At 41.5% G+C, this 25,830-nt stretch overlaps 1 protein-coding gene across 1 annotated transcript in view; it reads left to right on the top strand.

The window, feature by feature from the left end:
* PCSK5 (proprotein convertase subtilisin/kexin type 5) overlaps positions 1 to 25,830 on the top strand; it is a 427,474-nt gene that overhangs the window by 306,362 nt on the left and 95,282 nt on the right. The window contains exons 21-24 of the mRNA XM_012759779.2: positions 9,391 to 9,493; positions 14,074 to 14,210; positions 17,338 to 17,544; positions 19,361 to 19,429. Coding sequence (XP_012615233.2) covers positions 9,391 to 9,493; positions 14,074 to 14,210; positions 17,338 to 17,544; positions 19,361 to 19,429 — 516 coding nt within the window. The remainder of the gene's footprint in view (positions 1 to 9,390; positions 9,494 to 14,073; positions 14,211 to 17,337; positions 17,545 to 19,360; positions 19,430 to 25,830) is intronic.

Here is a 25,830-nt window from a genome sequence, read left to right as displayed (position 1 = left end):
TTTCTATTTTTAGTAGAGACGGAGTCTCACTCTTGCTCAGGCTAGTTTCGAATTCTCGACCTTGTGCGATCAGCCGACCTTGGCCTCCCAGAATGTTGGAATGACAGGCGTGAGCCACCACGCCCGGCCTGTACGTGGGTCTTGATGACTCCAAAATGTGTGCATTTTCCCAGCACAGTGCCTCCCGCTATGCCGACACACAGTAGGCACAGAGCAAGCTTTGATTTCCCTTCTTTATTTCCACACTATATAGGCTTTTCGAAAAGCACAATGTGGTCACTCCCAGTAAAACACTGGGCGGCCTACTAAACACAGCCTCCTGCAGTCGCCACGGGGCTGAGGCATTCTGGATGCCGCACTCCGTACAGACCTGTCTCTAGACAAACCAGGAGATCTCTTAGATAGTGTTAACGAGGACCTGAAGGAAGACTAAAATGTCAAGTACTGAAGCTGGGACTAGCTACAGAGCCGCTGCGGGAGCCCTAGGCCTTGGAATGCAACGCCTCCTCTTTCCAGGAGCTTCTCTTTTCTCTTAGTTAGAGGCTAGGCTGAAATGTTTGAGCACAGAAAGCAGGCATGAGGCAGGACGACAGCATGGCGAGGAAAGGTGAGTCAGCGCTTTCTACGTGCTGACACAGGGGAAGAGAAAGAGGGCGATTTCAGGATGCTTGTTCCCGTGGGCCGGGGAGTGAAGTGAGGGCAGTGGAACTTTCAAGCGTTGTTTAAGAGCGAGCTATAAGGGAGCGAGGCTGCTCGGGCCTCTGTAGGAGTGAAAGTGGGCGCTAGCAAGTGTCATCCGGGTGTCCGCGTTTCAGAACTTGACACAGCAACAGGGAACAATTCGATCATACTTAATCTCCACAAGAAGGACTAAGGCCTTTAACCATCTGCACACGCTCGCCCTCTTTGCTTAGTTCGGATGTACAAGGAAGGCTCTGTGAGCCACACTCCTGAAAATGTCACCTGCCACCTCCATCACTCCAAAGAGAAAGGCAATGACACCTCCCTAAAGGCCGGACAGCGCCCTGCTCACTCGTGGCTTTATGAGGCGGTGCTACCTACTAACGGCGCTCCTCCCCTTCTTCCTGGTCCTCAGCCCTTCCGAGTCAGTCACTTTCTCAGTCTGTCTACCCAGGGTGACCTCTGTCAGGTAGGTGGTGATGCTTTCCAAAAAGTAAATGAGTTATTCTCTCAAATAATGGTCACTTATTTCTGTCACTGTGTATTGAAACCCAGATATCCCCTCACTGGGAACCCATCAGATACTGTACCTTTTTCCCAGGAGACTGGGCCTTCTGTAGCCACATAGAGGGGACATTTGGGGATAAACTCATAACTCTGATATACAGACAACGGATCGAGTGCACCAGCAGACCTGTAGAAATTCTAGGCTCCCTTACAAAAATAGCAAAGACAGCCCACTAAATAGACAGTCAAGAAATTTCACGTACTTAAGATGAGCTATAAATGGATTTACGACTAGCGTACTCTGCTTTTGAAACATTTTCATGATTTTCCTCATTCACAGATTCAATGAGAGGCTTTGTAAATTTATTTTGTTTAATTGCACATAATAATCACACTCAGGCCTTTTTCCTTTCTTAGGTCTGGTCCTGCTACCAGCTGTTCAGTCCTTTCTTTGTTGTTTTTAATTGGCAAATAAAAATTGTATGCATTTAAGTTGTACAACATGGTGTTTTGAAATATATGCACATTGTGGAATGGCTAGATTGAGCTAATTACCATATGCATTACCTCACATATTTCTTTCGTGGTGAGAACACTTAACATCCAGTCTCTTAGGGATTTCCAAGTATATAATATATTGGTATTAACTGTAGTCACCATGTTGTACAATAGATCTCTCGAATTTATTCCTCCTGTGTAACTGAAATTTTGTATCAACCACCATTCTATTAATACTCTCTACTTTTATTAGTTTAAGTTTTCTGTTGAAAAATCTTATGGATACACAATAGTACATTTTTATAGAGTACATGTGATATTTGGATACAATCACACAATGTGTAATGATCAAATCGTGGTAACTGGGACATCCATCACCTCAAACATTTATCCTTTCTTTGTGTTGGGAACATTCCAAATCCACTCCTCTATTTATTTTGAATTTATAATAAATTATTATTAACTGTAGTCAAGTTCAACTTTTTTTAGATTCCCCATATAAGTGAGATCATATGGTATTTGTCTTTCTGTGACTTTTCAATTCCAGCATCCTCATGCTAGGACTTTTAGTGATTTTGCACTCACTTGGGAGTAATGCAAAGTTCTCTTGATTGAGCAAAAGATATTTAAGAACCAATCCATGTATACTAGATTTTCATATAAATTGAGGGTCAGAGAGCGATCGTCATAATTCTGGTTATAAAATACTTTTGAGAAGCTAGTTTGTTTTTGGACAGAATTAAGCAGCATAGAAAATCCCTATCCAGAGCCCCAACCAATTTATTTTATTCATTCAAAAAATATTTTTTGCATTCCTCTTAGGAGCTTATAGCCTGATGGGCAGAAAAAACTGCTTGTAAAATCTCAGTTTACTTGACACATGGAATTACCTTATAATGAATGGTGGCCATTTTATCACAGAAAATAAATTTGGAAGATATATTTCATCATTGAGTAAATCCATTTTATGCAACATGCTTGCTCAAAGTTCATTTGTTTTCATGGTAAATTCCTTTTTGATACCTTACCTAACACATGGTCTACATGAGGCATGTACTCAGTTCTTTCTTTTTATAAGTAGCAAAGCTACTTGGAACACTAAAAGGACAAATGAATCCATATCAGGAAATATCATAGAAAGAACACGAACTCAGTCTCACACACCTGAGTCACAGCCCAACTCTGCCACTTACCTAGTTGAATTAATTTATGCAAGATTTTTTAATTTTCCTGAGCCTCAGTTTCTTGTTTATAAAAGAGGTTGTTGTCTGGATTAAATATTACATAGAACAGCACTTGTAAAACAGTAGGTGTCCATGAATGGGAGCTTGTGTGACTGCTACATCACCACTCTATTCAGGTGTGTTGGCCAAGACTTCCCTTTGGATACATTTTCTTTAACCACCTGACTGCAGTCAGAGGCCAAACAACGGTACAAACTAGGAAGGTCAACTTTTAATTCTGCCCTTTGAACAACATGTAGGCTGAAGGAAACTAAATATTTGCATGTGTGTTAGATCCACAATTTATGATCTATCCATTTTTGCGGGACTGCCAGCCCATGAGGTTGCCAGGGTAGCGTTTCAAAGCCTCTGCACAAACCACACAGATCAATGCCAATGCCTAAGAGTGAAAAAGCACTGGGACCATTAAGGATAAGTCTTGTCAATCAAAAAAGCCTATGTGGGGAAGACAAGGTCAAATTGTCCTTGAGAGGACAGGACAGAGAATTGGTATCCAGACATCCCCAAAAGGCAGGCAATACTGACTTTTTTGGTTAAAATTAAGTTGGCCTACTAAGTTACAAAGTCACTGTGTAGACTTTTTTCTTTTTTTTTTTTTTGAGACAGAGTTTCACTCTGTTGTCCAGGCTAGCGTGCCATAGCATCAGCCCAGCTCACAGCAACCTCAAACTCCCGGGCTCGAGCAATCCTCCTGCCTCAGCCTCCCGAGTAGCTGACACTACAGGCATGCACCACCATGCCCGGATAATTTTTTTTCTATGTATTTCTTTTAGTTGGCCAATTAATTTCTTTCTATTTTTAGTAGAGACGGGGTCTTGCTTTTGCTCAGGCTGGTTTCGAACTCCTGACCTTGAGCAATCCACCCACCTTGGCCTCCCAGAGTGCATTACAGGCATAAGCCATTGGGCCCGGCCTAGACATTTTTTTTTTATTAATTAATTTCTTTCTTATTTTTTTTTCTTTGCCTCAATAAATTGGGATAGACATTTTTTTAATTGAGGCAAAGTGTATGTTACATAAAATTTACTGTTTTAACAATTTTTAGTGTACAGTTTTGTGGCATTAAGTACATTCACATTGTTGTACAGCCATTACCACTATCCATCTACAGAGCTTTTTCATCTTCCTCCACTGAAACTCTATACCATTACACAATGACTCTCTAGTTCCCCCTTCACCAGTCCCTGGAAACCATCACTTCATCATCCCACTTCATCTCTATTACTCTTACTACTCTAGATACCTCGTGTAAGTGGAATCATACAATATTTGTCCTTTTGCAACTGGCATAGTTCACTTAGCATAGTGTCTTCAAGGTTCATTCATGTTGTAGCATTTGTCAGAATTTCCTTCCTTTTTAAGGCTGAAGGATTGCGTAGACTTTAAAGTAAAGACACTGCAGTCTCAGTTGATGGCCTCATAGCTTGAGCCTTGCTATAAAACTTCATGCTTAACGAGGCTTTAAAAACAGTCTTACTTCATTAGCATATAATTAGTTGAGAGTGTTGCTGAGTATTTATTGTAGTTGGTGGAAAGAAATAAGCAGATAGTTGTTTTTTTTTTAAATGAAGATTGTCTTCACACAGTGGTATCTTAAGTTGGAAACTATGTATTGTCATCCCTGCAAAAAAGATAGTATAGTATTATTTGATTAGCACTTGTGATGGTAGAGTCATTCAGTCAAGTCACACTCCATGATTCCTGGCATCTGAGTGATGAGGCAGATAAATAAGCCTCACACAGAGGTCTACAGATAATTTAATACCCCAGGGTTGCTCACTGAATTAAGCAGATCAAAACCTGAGCAGCTGAATTCTCATCAAATGTTCCTTCTACCTTCTCTTCCTAATCACCTTGCTAAAAAGTTGTTTAAATTCATGTCATTCTAAGAAAGGGGGAGAGTAGAAAGAGAGCAAGGAATAAAAATCTACCTATTTGGTACAATGCTCACTATTCTGGTGTTGGGTGTGCCAAAATCCCTGACTTCTGCATTATACAATTCATCCATGTTACAAAAAACACTTGTTCCCCCTAAATCTATTGAAATTAAAAAAATTTAAAAATAAACTCACATCATAACCTATCTACTTATGTATTTATTAATTTATTTAGTGTACATATTTACTTGCTTGAATTCTATAGTAAATTAGGCTCTAATCAATAAAGAAATACTGTGAGGTATAAAAGAAAGCATAGCATTTCTTCAGGGAAAAAGAGGCTCTTATAGCCATGTAAACCCCAAAAATATTGTTATGTTTCAATGATATTTTGTAACTTTGGATGATGTGATACATGTTCTCCTATTCTGAATGATGTTGTAAATTTTATTTATAACCTAGACTTGTTGGTAACATTTTGTAATGTTATCAAGAGATGGAGCAAGTAGAGTAAGCCACTTACTTGTAATTTTTTTTTAATTTACAAATATTCATTTTTAAGCTGTCTTTTTAACTTTTGAAGTATCATTTCTCTCCGTGTGACTCTACTTCCTCAATGTCCTTTGAACCATTGCAGGATAAGATAGGAAAGGAACTAAAGGGGAATGGAAAATTTTTGATCACAGGAGAAAGATAATTTGGACACAATAATAATGGTTGAAGATGCCAGAAAGAAGAGTTTGTAGGATGAGGTGGAGAACATAATATTGGCCCCTGAAGTCTCTGCTAAAAGTGACTTTTTCTAAAAATTTTGTATATAACGGCTGTCATAAACAGTCAGCTTTGTTGTGCAATGAAGACAGATGACAAGAATTTGCTGCTCCAACAACCAAAAAAAAAAGGAACTTCCCTATGTCCTTGGAATCTGACTTCTTTAGTTCCAAATGTGTGCTGGAAAACTTGGCCTGTAGGGCTGGGGGCAGTTGTTTATGTAACTAATTAGACATCAACATAAATATGGGAATGGGGGAAGCTCCCTCCATTTTCATCTGTTCTAAAGCCAGAGCTTGCTCTATAAAGTGCAGAGATGTGCAGACTCGCAAGATTTGCACAGTGTAGCTGTCCTGCCCTGACTCTCTTACATAAGCTTCAGAGTCAATGAAGTTTTCTCCATTTTGTTTCCAAATGGTAGGAGGGAAAAACAAGTTTTAAGAGTCACTTATCAGGGAGGCAAAAGGCTTGGGAAGGTTTTGGGTTAGGGGAGAACTATTGTAGATCAGTCAATGATGGGAGACTTGAAGAAGAGATTGAAGACAGAGAAAGCAGGTGGAGAAATATTTCGAGGAGAGAAGATTAATAACATCAGATGGAGAGTTGACTGACAATGGCCAGAAGGAGAGACATGCCTTCCTCAGACACAGAAGATAAGTGAGCAGTCAGGAGAAGATGGAGAGGAATTTTGATATTGAGAAAAAGGAAGCTGAGGGAACTCAGATATCTCATCAGCAAATTAGGAGGTAATGTCTCCTTTTGAGAAAGACTAGGGTGGAACTTGGGCTTTGGTATGGGTTGGCCCAGCCCAAGTGGGGATGCAAGGTGGAGATATAGAGAAAGGTGAATGAAGGGATGGCCATGCAGTGGTAGAGAGCCAGTGGGAGTGATGTAGACTCATAGTAGGGCATAAGAAGGTGTGTTTGGAAGACATATTTGAAATCTTGGAGGCCGTGAACCCTGACTCACACCTGTAATCCCAGCATTTTAGGAGGCTTAGGCAGGAGAACCATTTGAGCCCAGGAGTTTGAGACCAAACTGGGCAACATAGTGAGACCCCATCTCTACAAAAAATAGAAAAACTAGCCAAGTGTGGTGATGTGCATCTGTAGTCTAGCTACGCAGGAGGCTGGGGCCTGAGCATGGCTTGGACCTGGGAGCTGGAGGTTGCATTGAGCTATAATGATGCCACTACACTGAAGCCTAGGTGGCAGAGCAAGACCCTGTCTCAAAAAAATGAGATAAAAAAAAAAAACCTGAAATCTTGGAGATTGAGTAATCCCTATGGTTAATTATATCTAAGGTGGCACTTTGTGTGTGCCAATAGAGGTCATTATAGTGGAGCAGATCAAGGAAATGCGAAGCCGAGATATGAATGCCACCTGCTGGCATATGGAAGCCAATGAGAAGGCAAGCGGGAGATACAGAAGAGAATTAACATCTTCACAGTTATATCCTGTTAACCTTTGCCTAACCTAGTGATGCATCATCTGTAATTGCAAAGAAGATTCTGGGTATGGATATGGGATAACGCTGAGAACCATCTAAATAACATTTGGTTTAGCAGATTAAGATGTTTTTATTTAAAATCCTATCCTTTGTATGTCTCTAAATCTCTCCTACTGCCTGGCATGTGTGTAGATTTTTTTTTTTTAAATCTGTGGAATGAATGAATGAATGGATAAGCTGTGCTCTCTATGAGATCACATTTCTCTAGAATACACTGTCTTTGGGTTTTGAAGCTTCTGTGACTCTCCTCCATTCCTGTTCCACTCAACATATATTTGTTGAAGATACATTGGTCTCATCCAGCTCTGTAAAAACAAATTATTTGCATTGACCTCTGTAAGCAAGATATACTTCTTCCTACCAGGTCTGCCCTGGATCCTCTGTTCTTAATTTTGCTGGTGCCTGGACTGACCATCACGCTTCTCAGCTGGTTATGCATCCTACAACAGCAGTGGAAGCGCCTGTAGCAAGGGCAATACACAAGAGGTGGAGTGGGGGGAGCCTAAATAAATAAAAAGAAGGCTGCATAAATATAATGTGATGCCTTATTGAGAGTCTCAACTCGATATCAATCACTCCTGCTAAACAGAGCGCCCAGCTTTTTTCTCCCTTGGGACTACCAATTTCCAAGAACGTGCAACCAATCCATTCAGCACCTTCATGTGAGTTCATGAGTGGTGCTCCCTACCGGGGCAGAGGCAGCCAATGCCACAGTGCATGGCATGGTGAAACAAACATGGCCTGGATTTCAGCCTCCACTTGACCATTTGGGCAGGCAGGAGCCTTGTGCAGTGAACAACCTGCTTATCTGTACTCTTTTGTTTCTGCTGCTCAAACCCTCTTTGGGGCCTAGCTGTCCTGGAGCTCTCCTACTCACTTTTGAGCCAAGAATCACAGTACCACCCTAAAAATTATATATGAGATTCCTGGTCCAAGGTGTACCTTAGTAATGCTGAGAAGACTAGAAGACAGATTGCAGGGTGTGCAGGGTATGCCGCTCTTAGATGCCTGCACCACTTGGAACACGTGCTTTCTCTCTCAGTTAACAAAACAAATAGAACAACATTACATGAAAGGCTTTTTCTGCTGTAGGGACACAAACTCTAGCAGTCTCATCATTTTCATCTTTGTGGTTTGGTGCTAGCAAGGGGAGCAGGTAGGTATGTAAGGTCCACTTACATTCTAACTGTATCAATTCAGTAACGCAGCGGGGGATGGATTTCCCTCCATCCGTCACCAGTCAAATCGAGGTTTCCAGGACTTTTTTCCATGCAGCTACAATACATCAAGCAGGGAATCTTAGAGTTTCAGCGAGACAACTTGATTAAACGCTGGGCGGGTCCTGCTACCCCACCACCACACCAGCTGGATCTCAGATTGACGAGGTTCAGACACGCTTAGAGGGCTGTCGGCGCTGGGGAGGTGGGGACCAGGGAAGGTTTTGACTCTGCCAAAATCTGAAAGCCTATTTTCTGAGCACGATCAGTTTCCAAACTAGAAAAAGTGGCTCTTCAGAGCTGACTGAAGAAGTCTATTGATTTTTAAAGAGACAATGGCAGGGACGATGCGTGTGGGGTGGGTAGGAGGGTCGGATTCGATGAGTGGAAGCCCATCTTTGGGTTTTCACCTTCAGTGAGGTTGGCCTCTCTCCACCACTTTTGCCGTGGGATTAATTTCTTAAATGCTCACAGGAAATGTGTGAGGTTGGACTTGCTTCTGTGGCGAGACCCTGTTTGTGTTTTTCCTTGGGAAAGATAAACTTTCCAATCAAAGGAGAATTCTCTGGCTGTCTCTCCAGTGCTACTCTTTCAGGGTGAGATGTAGCCCACACCTGCCAAATGGCAGCCAGGACAAAACTCCCATTTCTGATCGGTAACCAAAGTCCCCCACCGCTGGCCCCGAGAGGTGGTAAGACAAGATCTGGGTGGGTCCTGCTCAGGGCTTGACTCAAACTAAGACTGTAACTGGGGCTTCCACGAGCCAGAAGGCCTCAGCTTTTCATGGGAAGGAAAGTCAGCAGGAGCTTGGTAAAGGGGTCCAGCAGGAAGCCCCCCTTGGCCTCCTGTATTTATGAAATGTGTAACACATGTTGACTACATTCAGAATTATGTCATTGCCTCGTAACTTTTCAAAGTTCTAACTCCGGGGAGAGGAGCAGTTGCTATGAGGTCAGGATTCAGGGCTGGCCGCTGAGGCCAAGCAGGGCCTCTGCTCTCTGCTCTCGGCCTTGCTGCTCTCAGACTGACAGCCCAGGCGGCATCGCCATATGGAAATGAAGTCAACAACTAGGTTTTGCTCCCCAGGAGAATACATTGACCAGCACGGCCACTGCCACACCTGTGAAGCCTCGTGTGCCCGGTGCCGGGGGCCAACCCAGGAAGACTGCACTGGCTGCCCTGTCACAAGGTGAGTGGCCGCTCGGTGTCTCCCGGTGGGGGGAGCTCGTACGTCGCAGGGCGGAGGGAGGGGGCGCTCACCACCTTAGAGCCACCCCGAGGGGCTGCAGGAAAAGGAACCACACTCCTGTCTGTGACACAGGTATTTTCCTTGGTCTGACCACAGACCCCCACTGTAGCATCCTCTCTCCGAGACGGGCAGTACCTACTGCAAGGACCCGGTCCCTGGACACCGAACAGGTTTTCTCATCAATGAATATGGTGCCTTTGATGCCACTTTTGATGCCTGGAATCTCATCCGTTTCTGCACGTCCATCCCTTAACCAGCACTTCCATCTGCTGGTCGAATATCTACTCATTTCTAGAGTCAGTTCAAGAGTGAACTGTTCTATGAAGGCATTTCTAACCTCTTCCCGGTGGAATTAAACTTTCCTTTTTATGCCCCTTTGCTCTACATAAGCTTCCCTCAGAGTAACTTGTAGCCTTTGAAGACATTCATTTTCCAATCCATCTCTTCATTGGACTGTAAGCCCCTCGAGATACTTGTCTTTGTATCTCTTTGTATCTCTAGTGCCGGCCACAGTGCTACTGCCATAACAGTAGGTGTTCAATAAATGTTTGGTAACCTAGTGAGGGAATAGCAAGTATGAGCATAGGATGAGCACCTCTGCTAAGACGCTGGGAATTTCTGATGAGAAGAGGTGGAGGCCTGTTGCATTTTCAGTCAATGCTCCTCTGATCCTAGCGCTTAATATTTGTTGCCTGGTGAGCGTTTGAAGGAATGGCCTCCTCGCCGCCCTGCTACATGCGCGAGAAGCAGGATCTCTCCCCAGACCAGGACAAAGAGGCTGCTCCGGGGGCAGGTGCGCTGCATCTCTAGGATGGAAATTACCTCTGCATTGCACAGTGGTCATTTTGTCCTAATTCTTCCTCAGGACTGTGATACCCTTGCAAGCAGGGTCTGCGGTTTATTCGTCCCTTTATTTCCCACAGTGATCAACACATAATAATTCACTAAATGTGTTTTATCGAACTAGATAAAATGCATAATCCGTTTCATAGGTTCAGCTCTCAGAATGAGGAAGGAAGGAAAAGAGGATAGATAGAAGGAGGAAGGAAGGAAGAAGACACAAAAGAATAGTCTTAAGAATTTTTCATGCTAACCGTGAGAACACTTTCCAAGTGTCTCTTTGAGATATCTATCCCTCTAAATATTGAATTTGCTTTAAAGCAGCTTCAGGGCCCACCATAAGATATAGACAACATTCCCCAAATGAGGTCGTCTTTCTCCTCCAACTTCCCACCATGCCCAACAGTGAAATCCCATTGCATGTTTGGACATCTTTTGAACTAGGGGATGCTTTAGCCTTTGTTTCATAAGGCAGCTACCATGATTCCTTTACACTTCTGTAAACCCTTGTTTTTAGCTCCTTAAAGACAATTGACCAAGCTCCCTTTGCCCCTCTGTGTAACATGCGAAGTTCTGCGATTCTGTGGTTCTCACAGCCCAAGCTAATTTCCCAGCCCCGTCCTAAAGGAGTTACAGAATCAATGAACCAATTAAAAGCATTTAATAGTTACCTTTGTTCTGACCCACCCTCAAATGTTTTTATTTGATATTTTTAATGAATTTCAAGGAAAAATAACCTTTTTTTTTGTTTTTTACCAGATTTCATTCTGTTAGAACATTAAAGCACCAAGAAATTATATGAAGTACTCTGCGATGGCTTTAATCAGGCCAACAATCAGCACAAAGGACCAGCTAATTCTGACTTGCCCTCTCTTCCATGACAGGCCATGTCTCTCTCTCTCTCACACACACACACACACATACACACCCTGGAGGCTTCTGGAATATTCAGTGCCAATGTTGAGATCATCTCTGCCCAGTTCTTTAGCCCTTGTTTCTTTTGCCTTCTCCCCTTCTGTCAGCCGTGTCCGACCTAGAAGGGTTCACTGCCTGGAGGGTCAGGAGCAGGCATGAAACTCTTCGCCTATAGAGATGAGCTTGTCTGGGTGTCTCAGGAATCCGTGAGTTGGGTGACCGGTGATCCCAGAGATGCATGGAGTTGACTTTAAAAAAAGTTATCATCAGTTTCATTTTCTGCTTTCATAAAATATCTCTTCTCCTCCACTTGGGAGAATGTGTTGGTGTCTGTTGAAAACTATGGCCATTTTCTTCAAGTTTCTTAGCAATTTTTAGCAGTGGGACTTTTCTTCAAGTTTCTTAGCAATTTTTCTTGAGGAGGATGGAGAGCTCAGGGAGTGGTGTACTTCAGTGCCTTCGCTTAAGCTTAACTGTCGTCCCTACCACTCTACCTTTAGGAAGAATCACACTCTTACAAAAATTGGGTATGTCACCTAAGCTTTCCTTAGGGTGGAGATGGAGCAGGTGGTTTAAAGCACTTGATACTTTCTTAAAATAAAATTAGAAAGGCAGCTTTGTTTCCTACATAAGCACAGAAGTGTTGTACGGTCTACTTCCTTCTCTGTTGCTGGGTGGTTTCAAATGGTTCCCATTGAGAGCATTAGATCACCTCTCTCAAGAGAAATGATTTCCCCCCCAAACCACTCTGCCATCTCTTCCTGTAAAGGACAAGATGATGATGTACTTTACATGCCTTCCTCACCTGAATTGAGCAAGAAAATGAACCCCTATTGCCCCATTCTCCTTTTTGGCAGAACATCAAGTAGCTTCCTTGATTAAAATCCTCAGAAAGCTCTTATGGGATTTTTTCTTATAGGAAATTTTTTGGTTTTGCATTTGTTTTTAATCTAGCCACATCCAAATTATTTCTCTAAAAACCTTCTAGCTCTGAAACCAGAGCCAGGGGAGGACCAGGATACTCCTGCTGGCATTAGTGCCATCAGCTACAGATCTGGACTGGGAGAACAGGCTTCAAGCTCTATGTCATGGTGCTGGGGATCTGTTTTGATGTGGACAGCCAGATGTGCATGAGTGTCTGTTTAGATCTGGGACTCCACACTCTGCAGTGGGCCAAAAGGATTGTTTACTCCAGTGGTGCTGGGTGTGGTGACCAGAATCTGAGGGGCCAGGAATCCTAGAGCGAGGTGGCCTTCTGTGGCAGGTTGCTGGCTTGAATCCCATTCTGCTTCCAAACGGATGCAAAGGACACCAACTTACAGGGTGTGGGAATGAACAAACTGGAAAGCTACAAGTGACGTACTATTCAGGATGCCTTGCCCCCCTCCCCAGTTTCTTCCAAATCTGGGATACAAATGGCCCACCCTCCAGTTAAGAGTTGACTCTAGCTCTGAAAACAGCGGGGTTTAGACAAGCTGATGACACTCCAGGTACAAGTTACTGGAGGCCTCTACCTGGCCTTTCTTTTGTGTGGTGTCCAGTCTGAGTGGAGAGAAGTGGAGAGAGAAGGAAGCCCTTCCCTTTCTTTGCAGGTCCACTCAGCTCTCCCGGGCTTGGACAGCTCATTATGCCCCCAAGGGCATGTGCTAGGTGCTCAGTTAAACTACACAATTGATACAATAACTACTGTTCTAAGGAAGCTCTCCAAGATGCCAATTTGGCATCACCTATACTACCTGGGAACCATTTAGCAAATTCCAAAGTAATCCAGACTATCACTGGGCAGTGGGTCTCAGGGTGCCCTCCAGACCAGCAAATTAGCATCACCCAGGAACTTGTCATAAATGCAAATTTTCAGCTCCCTTCCCTTAAGATCTGCTAAATTAGAAATGCTGGAGGGTGGAGCCAGTTCTTTTCCTCTATTCAAATTACCTATCTGACTCCTGCACCTGATAAACATGTTGTATTTTTGTGAGCAGAATTCATAGATACAACTTACTTAATCACATTTGCCCTTGTGATTATTCTGCAAAGAAAAACGAAGCAAAACTATAAAAGTATTAACAAAGACATTGTGATATATATTGTACATGTATGAAACCAAAGATTTTAGAAGCCCACATACTAACTCATCTGCAGTGCCCTTGTAGGTATTCACAAGCATAGGCAGAAAATAGAGACTGCAATACCCCATAAATCAGGAAATTCTTGCAAAAAATGACACTCAAAATCAGAGTTCATTGATTACTTGCAATAGGCACAGGCCAAGTTTATAAGTAGCACCTAAGCAGCAGAGTAGTGCTTTGTTCTACCCTTCAAGAGCCCTTGGGGCTGACATTTCCCTTGCAGAGCATGAGCATGCTGATTGATAAGGAAAAATATTTTTTCCAAAGTCTCTGGAATCAGAGGCCCATTTAGTGCATGGAAAGTTTACAGACCTCCATCTGACTATTGGCGAGACTTGGCTGGGGCCTACCATTTGGGTCCAATCCCTGTGGGCACCAGTTAGCTTGTTTGGAGCCAGAATCAGGATTGCTTTCCATCCTGTTTCTGGCATGCCCGCTGTTGGGTCCAAATCTTGGGCCAAGGATGGGTATGTGACTCATATCTTACATATTCTAAAGTGATCAGTCCCAGGCATCCCCCTTGTTTCTGGAACAATGAAGTCAAATCCGTACAGTGAAACATGAATACCACATGTCCTGATACGTAGGGGCCATTCGGGAAAGTCACTGCTAAATTCTAACAGTCTGCTTTTCCTCTAGCATCTTTGATGATGGTCGCTGTGTTTTGAACTGTCCCTCATGGAAATTTGAATTTCAAGACCAGTGTCATCCATGCCACCACACCTGCCAGGGCTGCCAGGGAAGTGGGCCTTCCAACTGCACCTCCTGTGGAACAGGTGAGGGGGCTGCTGCTCCTTGTTCTTCCTGCCCTCAAGCTTGTTCTCCTCCTGCTAGCCAGTGTTTGGTTTGCCTCAGAAGCCCCATCTCTGGGGTTGAAGGTTGAGATCAGACAGCTGTTCGCTAGAGAACCTGTGCAACCTTGAAGTTCCTGCGTGTTGTCAGGACACGGAAATCTTGCTCACCTTGTTGCAGAGGCAGACTCACTGCTCTTGAAAAGATAAGAGAGAAGCTAAGAGATGTCTTCCCAGAGAAGGAGAAAGAAAGGCCTAGAAACATGAGGTCGGACATGAGATAGACAGTGAAGCTAAGATTTGTTGAGATAAAGTGAAAAGCTAGCAAACTAAGGAAGACACAAGACGTGTTTGAGAGAAGTATCACGTTAGAGGCTGTGTCAGGGTCTTCTCGAAGCTGAGCTATGCCATTTAGAAGTTGTCAGAGCCCCGCAGGAACAGGATCATCATTTCAAATGATTACAGATGTGACCTTTCATGTTCCCGCTTTACCTCCTCTGCAAGTTTTCTGCTGTCATTGGATTGGAGTCCATGGTCTCAAAGGTACTCTGCGGCCTGACCCATGACTCCTCTTGCGGCCTCCTTTTATATGCCTGTCCCCTGCTTTGATCTCATGTGGGCCAGATTCATATTTTATTTGGCCTACATGACACTTTTTCAGTTGGAACCAAATTTTAAAATTTGGGAATTTTAAATAAAATTTTGAGTTTCTTGTTTCTCTTAAAAACTCAGAAAATTTGGCAGTACCAGGCCTGCATTTCCCAAATCATTGTCCGGAGTCCAAGACAGGCTCCTCTCCATCTCCCACAGCCTGAGCCATTCCTAGGTGCTCACTTATCCTGGAGCTGGCGGCTACCATCATCATCATCACACTGAAATCATTTTTTCTGGTAGAAGAGCTTTATTTGTGTTTATTCTTGCTTGCAATAAAACCAAGAAAAATGAAGAACAAATTGAGAGTATTATGCATTTCCAAGACAACGGGAGATAACACATTTCTTTGTATAAATTAAAGTTATTGCATTGTGTTTCATCTATAAAAGAGTATACCTGTGTCATTTTATCTCTAGATGCCTCATTTTGTTTTCTCCCTCATTTATAAGATGGTGATAACGGTTACCTCTTTTAGAGTCACTACGAAAATTAAATGAGGTGGAATGAGATAAAACAATAAACCATTTAGAGCAGGGCTGGACGTATAGTAAGCACTCAATGAATAATAACTATGCTTATTTTTATTTCTGCTTTTATTTCTTTATTATTACTGTAATTGTTTGGAGCTGCTTACTCCTCTGGTCATTTGAGTTTCTCTAGCCCCAGAGACTTCACTTGAGATGTTTCCACTCCTTGTCTGGCTGATGTCATCCCTTTCCATCTAGATTCCAAATTCATGTCCTCCATCAGGGCTGCCCCAACCTTGTCTAGGTTAGGTCCCCTTCACATGATCACCCTTGGATCCCTGCACTTCCCCCCCTCACAAGCCTCAGCACATTTGATGCTTAATTTGCCCATAAGACTCTATGCCCTGGTTTCTACCTTGTGTTCTACTGTACTTTGAGCACTAGCACATCATCTGCCATATAGAAGTTGCGCAGTAAATGACTGAAGGAATGAATGGTTCCATAGAAAGAACATCAAGACCAGCAGTCAGAAAACTTGGCTAAACCAGTCACTTCACCTGTTGAAGCCTCTTTTTATTTGTGAAAAAGAGGAGAAAAGACAAGATGGGGCCAGGCGCAGTGGCTCACACCTGTAATCCTAGCACTCTGGGAGGCCGAGGCGGGCAAATTGCTTCAGGTCAGGAGTTCGAAACCAGCCTGAGCAAGAGCAAGACCCTGTCTCTACTATACATAGAGAGAAATTAATTGGCCAGCTAATATATATAGAAAAAATTAGCCAGGCATGGTGGCGAATGCCTGTAGTACCAGCTACTTGGGAGGCTGAGGCAGAAGGATTGCTTGAGCCCAGGAGTTTGAGGTTGCTGTGAGCTAGGCTGATGCCACAACACTCACTCTAGCCTGGGCAACAAAGCAAGACTCTGTCTCAAAAAAAAAAAAAAGACAAGATGGCATCTAAAGTCACTTTTTATATCTCTATACATAGCACAAAATTTCTATTTTGAGTAGAGACAGGGTTTTGCTCTTGTTCAGGCTAAAGGTCAATGGTGTTGGATCTACGCGTGGTAGGTCACATGATAAGTGAACACTAGACCCCACTTATGCTGCAAAACACAGATCACCTGCTCTTCCAAGGCAGAGACATATAGTAAATCTAACCCAGAGAAGATGGATACCTGAGCACACTCCCCACAAAAACTCCAGGAGGGTGGGAGTAGGAGACCTCTAGGTGCATCTCTATTAACCTTATTGTTGTTTTATATTTGTAACTAATTATAATTCTTTGTAACTAATAGTGATGCTTTGTAGTTGATTAGAATTTTCCAGTCCCTCCAGGAACAAATTCCCATAGTCTGTCAGGTGGGAGGTACTGCTGATTCTTTCCTTACAGAGTTCAATGTCGACAGAAGTCAGGAGCCCTCAGGAATGCATGCAAAGGAGTCAAAGAGGTGTGCTGGGTCTGGGGCTTCCTTCGCTAAGGCTGTCCCTGTGGGACTTGGCAGCTGTGCAAAAATTCAGGACTTAGGTGGTTAGCACAAGCGTATGATTTTGATAATTCAAAATCATTTTAAAAGATTGCACTTTCATAAAATGTGTCTGTCATTAAGCATCTGTTTATTCTCATGGGTTCTCTATAGTCCCCAAGTCTGAGAGCTTTCCCAGATACTAAAAGGAGCCCTTAGGAGATTTAAACACATTTTGGATTGTAGTTATTCACAGAGCATGGCTTGTGGTTTTGCAATGTTATCCCAGATAGTAGTTGCTGTTCACTCAAATATATACAATATTAGAAAATGATTCCCTGCAAGGAAAACTTTTCAACTACAAAGATAATAGATATTGGACTTTTCATTAAATCCATTCCTGTACTCCTGATCCCCCAGGAGCAAAAGCACTCACTGGTATCTTTTTTCAATAAAATATTTTATGATATATTAACTTTAGGGCTAATTTTGCACATTTTCTCTCTTTCTGTTACCCCTCTAACTGATCAGACAAGCATGGCCAAGAACGCTTCCTGTACCAGGGAGAGTGTCGAGAGAGCTGCCCAGCAGGCCACTACCCTGCCGAGGGGCACACCTGCCTGCCCTGCCCGGACAACTGCGAGCTTTGCCACAGCCCACATGTCTGCATGAGATGCATGAGTGGCTACTTCATAGTGCCCACCAACCACACCTGCCGGAAGTTACAGTGTGGACAAGGTACTCTGCTCTGGGGCCCCTGCCCAGCCCCAGGAGGTGGGAGGAAGAGGTGTACCCTACAGATTTGAATTACTTTCCTGGCTTTAGTGTAGGCACTTGGGATGACTTTGTGTGACTCCATATATCAAGTGGGGACAGTAGTAGCTGCCCCTCTCTCTTTCCCTACACACCCTTTCTTGAGGTTTCTCCAGACACAATCCAAGGTCATAGGAATGCGGCTGATCAGATAGAAAGTCATCTTGAACTGGGGAGGGTGGAATTGTGGAAAGGACATAGTGGAGAAAAAAACTAGATTAGAGACCCAAAGTCCTGGTCAACAATTTTCTCCTTCCCAACGACTAGATATGAGACCCTGGGCAAAACTAGTCTAATTTGCCCATGTCTTGGCATCTTTGTTTGTGGAAGTACCACAGGACCAAAGCAGAGCTGCTGTGAGAAGCAAGTAGGAATCAGGCTACCCTAAAACTACTTGAATATATGAAAGTGGCCTGTGAATCGTATGTGTTATTGTTATTGCCCAATTTCTTATCTCATATTGGAAGAGGGAACTTTAAAAACAGCACATAATTTTGGCTCTGCTCTATGTAAGAATGCCACAGACCACTTCTCCGCTCAGTCTCAGAATTATGCCTGGTCTGGTGCTGAAGAGAGCTCCAAGACCTCTTTAGAATTATTAAGACACTCATTTCTGTCTCTCCTTAATGTTTATTAATACAGTAAAAGATTTAAAACATTTTTTTAAAGTGCTTAGAAGGACAGATAAAAAGAGAGACGGAACCTGATCATTCACATACCCAATTCCATTTTCCCAAAAGCACAGTAGATTTTTTAAATAAATAATATCTACCATCTTGAGAGCTTGTTTGGAGGTTCTAGCAGGGGAGCACAGCTACTTGTATACCCTTGACCGAAGCCTGGTCCTCCTCTATTGGGGAAGGTCATCCTCTTCGCCGGAGCTCACAGCTTATGGAGGGGCACACGTGGAGCCGTGAGGGAGGGGACACACACCAAGCCAGCCAGATCATCCAAATCAACCCTGGTGATGGAGGGGGTGACAGATATCACAGCCAGATCACCCTCACACCCAAAATCTATCATCTTTACTTCAAAACTAGTTGCATGGCATACAGTCCAACTTGGTTTTATTTGTCCCCAATTAAGCTGATCCAATCTATTAAATTAATAGAAAGAGATTTTTTTTTTTTAACCACTTCGGTACAGCGCTCACCGGCCGCGAAACCTTGCCCACAGCCGGCACTCATGGTCCACACGACAGTGTGTGCTGTGCATTGACGACGAGTCCGTTTTGCTCTTGTGTGATGAGGAAAGGTTTAAAGCACTGAAAGCTTGTTTTTTTTTTTGTTTTTTTTTTTTTTTTTTTTTAAAGCTAGTCAAGCGTGGTTGTGGGGGGAGACAATGTTAAATCAGCTTTGAAAGCTTGTTTTAATTGACAGGCAGCTTTACTTGTAATGTAAATCAGAATAGGTAACATGTACATATATGTTTTCATTACGTTATTTTTAAATGTTCACAATTTTATTTTGATAAATGAAAAATTAGAAAAGTCATATCCTGGCTGTCGGCTAAAGTCGCTGTGCTTGTTCATCTGTGGCTATTGACTATAGTCGATGCTCGTACCGAAGTGGTTAAAAGTGGATGATATATATATATCCATATCCTTACGGATGGTTTGGGGCTTCATAATTGCTTAATGATTTACTTTAAAATAAGCCACACACCAACATATTGTTATAGCAATTAATGTGTCTGCCCTCAGTGGAACTGAGTTCTGTTTTTCACTCCTCTCACTGTGCAGGTGAAGTGCAAGACCCAGACTATGAAGGATGTGTGCCTTGTGAAGAAGGGTGTCTAGGATGCAGCTTGGGTACGTCCTCTTCCTTTTTACTTACAGAGTTAACATACCTAGGTCCTTATTCACACATTCTCACCCTGTTGTTGCTTCAGCGGGGACTCTTGTCATTGCTGTCACCATCAATATCCACTAAGCAGGCTCACTCCAATAAAAAGAGGGTCATGGTGAGGAGACACTTGCTTTTGAGGCCAAGGATAAGTCTCTTGTCTTTATGAAACTCAACTTTAGGAAAGGAGACGGTGGCACTTTTCCCTCTGGTTGTCAGCTAGTTGGCTGGGATATCTACCAGTGACCATGTGCCGGAGACTCAGCTTTTCCTTAGCTTCTCAAGGTGACAAATTTCGAAGATGAACAAAGAATAAACTCGAGCCAAGAAATGCCTCACGTGGTGTGCGAAACACAAGGGCTGGTGGGTAGAGAGATTGGGTCATAAAAATGACTCTGTTGCTTGGAGCCTAAGACAGTTCATAGAGAATAAAGCATGGTGGGGACAGTCAGGTTTAAATCCTCATTATGCAATGAAAAGGACTTTCAGTCTTCCAGACAATGTTCTAATTCAAATCAGTGCCTCTTCCTTTCTCCCCTCTCATGCACCTGATTCGCTGGTGGAGCAGGGGATGGGGAGAATTTGTAACATACAGCATCATCAGATTGGCTGGAAAATGAAAAATAGAGAGGCCACCAAATTCCAGGATTGTATCTTAATGTAAGTTTAGGTAAAATAGAGAAAATAATTAGCACGTGGGATCTTTGAAAGGAAACTCAAAATTAGTAAAGGTTCATGGAATAATTTCACTTCGTGGAGTTTCCTTGAACCCTGTGATTGGTTAATAGTGTTGCTGTAACTTCAGCGTGCATGCAACTCATGTGGGGATTTGTTAAAATGCAGATTCTTGTTCACCGGCCTAAGGCAGGCCTGAGAATTAGTGTCTCTAACAAGCTGCCTGCTGCTGTTGCTGTTCTTCTATAGACCACACCTGAAGTTGCAAGGGCTTAGATTGTGCTAGAATGAAGTAGACTTTTTATTGTCCTCACTTAAATGGATTTTGTTAACTCTTTTTTATTCATATATAATAGTTGTACATATTTATGGGGGACATGGGATGTTTTGATATATGCAGATAATGTGTAATGATTAGGGTAATTGGGACATCCATCATTGAACATTTATCATTTCTTTATGTTGGGACCATTCCAAGTCTTCTCTTCTAGAATATATTTTTGAAATAAGATCTTAAATATTACCAATGAATTATAATTTATCTGATGGCTATTACTGCCTCTCCTTGCATTAAATGAAAAAGTTGTATTTCCTATAATATATGTGACTACAAAATACAGTTTCTAGAAACTGAAATAGCATTCCCCCATTATATTCCACTATAAAATGGCGCATATATTACTATTATAGATAATAAAATATAATAATAACATTAATAAACACTCAAGAAGAGGATAGCATTTAGAATCAGAGTTTTAATGGTAAAATATTAATTATCTGGGAAGCAAAGAATAAACCTAGTCATAAATAATAAAAGTTACTAAACTAAAAAATATAGGCAGATTCCAGTGTCTCCTGTGAGATGATAGGAGGTGATTTTGCAGAGAATAATGATGTATGTGTTTTTTTGGCTCTGTGATCATGCTTACTGACGACTATCTTGATTTCACTTCTTGCCCATTTCAGACCATTATTTTTCCATTAGTTTTCACACGCCAGCTAACTTCTGTGGTCTCCTTTTGCACTCTTGCTATTGTATGTTGTGTTCCCATGCTAGTAGCATCTTTGTGCATGGTGGAGGGGTGTGTGTGTGTGTGTGTGTGTGAGTGAGATCTTAAACCTGTGATTTGGGCTCTCTTGGCTCTCCTCAATGGTGGCAGTGGTACAAATCCACCCAGCATGTTAAAACTAGAGAAGATATCCCTTCTGTATCTTCAAGACATCTTGAAAGGAATGTATGAATGTGTGTGAACTCATTCAGGATGAGTGAGGGTCTTAGCATGGAGGTGGAAACTGTGACAAGACAACCGTGATTGCTAGAGATCTGCACTGTGTCCCCTCCCCTTAGCTGACCCAGCCAAAGGTGAGACCAGGGTGAAGCCACTGGAAAATGAATCCCATAGCAGACACTGGCCACCTGGGCATTCAAAATCCAAAAGAATCTACTTGAAAATACAGATGAATTAGAAAGTTTGATTGACTTTGCAAAGTGCTATTAAAATATTCAGTCCATTCACTCCTTTAAGAAACTTTGTCTACTGTGTACCGAGTGCTTGGCATTGGGAATCCAAAGGTGACATGGCTCTGACTCTGTTGCACATTCCTCTGTGTCACAAGTGACACACCGGGTGTGAAAACTTTGGCAATGCTTGCCAGAGTAGAAACACATACAAAGTGCAGTGGGGTCTCTGAAGATGGTGACAAGAGCATTTTAAATGCTGCTAATTTCTCTTTTTAAATTCTAGGATTTCTCTTAATTTATAAAATCTGTGTGTATTGGGCCTTCTGTAATCTTGGATTGACCTGGCTCAACTCAATTATCACCTTATTACAGAACCCTTTGTTCATCTCTCCAATAGAATAAATTCTCCCTTTTATTTCCATTTGTTTATAAACCAATGATAATAGCTTTTCTAGGTGACTAGTATAAAATTTGTATGTACCCATCTTTCTGCCTAGATACTAAACGACTTAAGGACAAGCTCTGTGACTTACATGCTCTGCTCCCACCAGAACTAGCAACATGCCCAGGACATAATAAATGCACAATTAATGTATAAATGCACAATTAATGTATAAATGTTTGTGCATAATAAATGCACAATTAATGCATAAATGTTAATTAATGTATAATGTATAAATGTTGAATTGGAGAATTGCCCAAATTTAAAGCAAAGATACATGGCTCAGGGTACCCAGGATTTGATGCTTTCTCTAATCAAACTTTGTCTACGGGCCAAGAAGAGGAGAAAATAAATCATAGGATACAAAAATAAATAATTTTTTGTGAAATGTTAGAACTACAAGGAAGATTTGAACAGGACATGGTTTATTAAATTTTACAATTTTAATAAGGTGAACGCAAACTTTAAAAGATATGAATAATTTACTGTAGATTTTCCTGAGGTTCTTCTTGTGAGAAAGGACATCATTCTTTAGAGAGAACTTAGCTTTATTCCATTTTAATACTGTAGATTCATCTTTGGACCAAGTCTAGATGATCTCTAGGGGACTTAGAGAAAAATGAAATCAATCATTTCTATTATTTGTTGGAAACAAAAGCAATTTTTTGTTGGAAAAAACAAAAAACAACTAAAAAAGTATTTGTTGAAAATCCTGGGGATTTCTTTTTTGAGTTTTGTATTTCTTTCCAGATGTTTAGAGTGCTATTGATTAATATCTATCTTTCACACATAATAAGAAAAACTCAAATTCCAGATTGACTGGGATCTCCTCTAGTTCCTAGGTGGAGCTAGCTATTTGTCATTCCAAGGAAGGATTACCAGAAAGGGGACAGAAAACTAAACATATGATTCTTTTGTCTAGAGGAAAATAATTGAATTTGATACTCTGGGATGGAACAAGGGTGTTTTCATTACTATGGGGTTAGAGTTCTCTTTTTTATCAGACTGTAAACAAACAGATAACATTTTATATAATACCATTTTGCTCCATGAATATTTGATGTCAAATTCTTTGTCTTTCTAACCAGTATCTTGATTGGAAATTTTAATTAAGGCAAGTCTAAGTATTCTAAATTATATTTCTTCCCTAATTGAAGGGAGATGTAAATAGAGTAATGTTTTGAGGCATCGGTTTGTTTTGTTGTGGTTGTTTGCTTGTTTTAATCTAAGGAATGTAGTAATAGATATGACACTTAACTCTAACACAGGATTTGGAGCCCATACCTACTACACCACCAAATCGACTTGATTAATTTTAATTGCATAAGATCTCTTTACTTCCTTATCTCATCAATAAAAATAGCGCTTAATGTGCCTCTATTTTAACTCAGAAAAATGGTAATGAGAATCTATTAATATTTGCCCACTGAAATGGTTATAGTTCCTACTCTTGGGAAAAAAACATATACAAGCTTTTAAAATTTAAGTAACTGCAAAAAAAGGAAAAAAGACTGTATATATTAAGTGCCAAGTAAGGGGACAAATATATGCACCAACAGAACTTCAGAAAAGGGGGAGCCCTGTGGGCACTGAGGTGGTCAAAGGTTTCCAAGATGGGACTTGAAATGAGCCTTAGAGCTTGTGTGGAAGTTAGGCAGAGAAGAGGGGAAAGCGACACTGTGGGGGGTCTTTCAGCCTAGACGATGGCATGAGAAACAAGATGGAGGGAAGAATTTTAGGACTCTGGGTGTACTAACTTTGCAGAAGAAATAAGTAAATTATAAGAGAATAGGCAAAGAGAAGTTTGGAGAAGTGGTTGAAAACCAAATCTTGAATTCCAGACTAATGAATTCAAAAGTATTCTGTGGTTAAAAGGGGATAATTGAAGTTTTTTTAAAGAGAGAGATTAAACCTAAGGCATGAAACTATAAGAAGTCTAGAACAAAATGTTGGAAAAACTCTTATAGACTAGGCAAAGAATTTATAAAGAAGACCCCAAAGGCAAACACAGCAACAGCAAAATAAATAAATGGGACCTAATCAAATTAAAAAAGCTTCCACACAGCCAAGGAAACTATCACGAGGGCAAACAGACAACCTACAGAATGGGAGAAAATATTCACGGTACAAATCCGATAAAGGACCGATAACTAGAATCTATATGGAACTCAGGAAAATTAGCAAGAAAAAAATCAAACAACCCTATGAAAAAGTGGGCAAAGGACATGAACAGAAACTTTTCAAAAGAAGATAGACTAATGACTAACAAACATGAAAAAATGCTTAGCATCTCTAATCATCAGGGAAATGCAAATCAAAACCACAATGAGATTTCGCTTATCTTCAGTGACTGTGGTCTTTATCAAAAAGTCCCAAAACAAGAAATGTTGGCATGTTTGCAGAGAGATAGGAACACTATCCTACATTGCTGGTGGGACTGCAAATTAGTACAACCTCTGTGGAAAGTAATATGGAGATACCTCAAAAAGCTACAAGTAGAACTACCATTTGATCTAGCAATCCCATTACTGGGCATCTACCCAAAGGAAAAAAAGACATTCTATAAAAAAGACATCTGCACTAGAATGTTTATAGTAGCACAATTCACAATTGCAAAAATGTGGAAACAACGCAAGTGCCCATCAATACATCAGTGGATTAATAAAATATGGTATATGTATACCATGCAGTACTATTCAGTTATAAGAAACAATGGTGATATAGCACCTCTTGTATTTTCTTGAATGGTGATATAGCACTCTTGTCGTAGAGTTGGAACCCATTCTACTAAGTGAAGTATCCCAAGACTGGAAAAACAAGCACCACATGTACTCACCATCAAATTGGTTTTAACTGATCAACACTTAAGTGCACATATAGTAAGAACGTTCATCCGGTGTCAGGCAGATGGGAGGGGGAGGAGGGGATGGGTATACACACACCTAATGGGTACAGTACGCACCATCTGGGGGATTGGACACGCTTGAAGCTCTGACTCGGGTGGGGCAAGGGCAATATATGTAACTTAAACATTTGTACTCCCATAATATGCTGAAATTTTTAAAAAGTTTAAAGAGAGAGAGTTTTGAAGAGGTGTTTTATGATTAATTTGGTTACTATGTTAACTGTGTTCAGGGTAATTGGAAGGGAGGGAGGTTATAGGAGAGAAACCAGCTAGAAGACTGTTTCAGAAATCCAGATATAAAGTAAAAACAGCCTCATCTAAGGTGATAGCCAGGAAATTAGGAAGAAAGAGTTGGATTTTTAAAAATCACATGAAACAAATGGCCCTAAAGCATAAGAAAAGATGCCTGTTCATTACATGGGAAGTACAAATTAAAACAACTGTGAGGTACTCTTTCTCACCTATCAGATTGGCAGACATTCAAAAGCTTACACGCAAGGCTGTAGAAAAGCAAACACTCTTATTTCCTGCTAGTGGGAAGACAGAAAGGTACCATGACTATTGAAGGAAATCTGACAGTATGTAACACAACTACGTGTGTGTTTGCCCTTTAACCCCACAGCACTTCCGGGGATTTACCCTGAGAACACACATCCACAAATTCAACACAGCACATTCACGGTGTTATTCACTGTGGTATTGTTTCTGGCCATAAACTATCGAAAACAATCAAATGCCTGTTCATAGAAGACGACTCGAACAAACTAAGGCACATATACTCAATGGAGTAGTACTCTGCAGCCACCAAAAGAGAAAAGATCTATATGAACTGACAGTGATTCCAGGAAATACTGTTAAATAGAAGGCAAAGCGTAAAACATAT

The sequence above is a fragment of the Microcebus murinus genome, chromosome 12, assembly GCF_040939455.1.
Source record: "Microcebus murinus isolate Inina chromosome 12, M.murinus_Inina_mat1.0, whole genome shotgun sequence".
In the NCBI taxonomy this organism is placed as follows: Eukaryota; Metazoa; Chordata; class Mammalia; order Primates; family Cheirogaleidae; genus Microcebus; species Microcebus murinus.
Note: the sequence above shows the minus strand (reverse complement) of the source record. Positions and strands in the feature narration are given on the sequence as shown.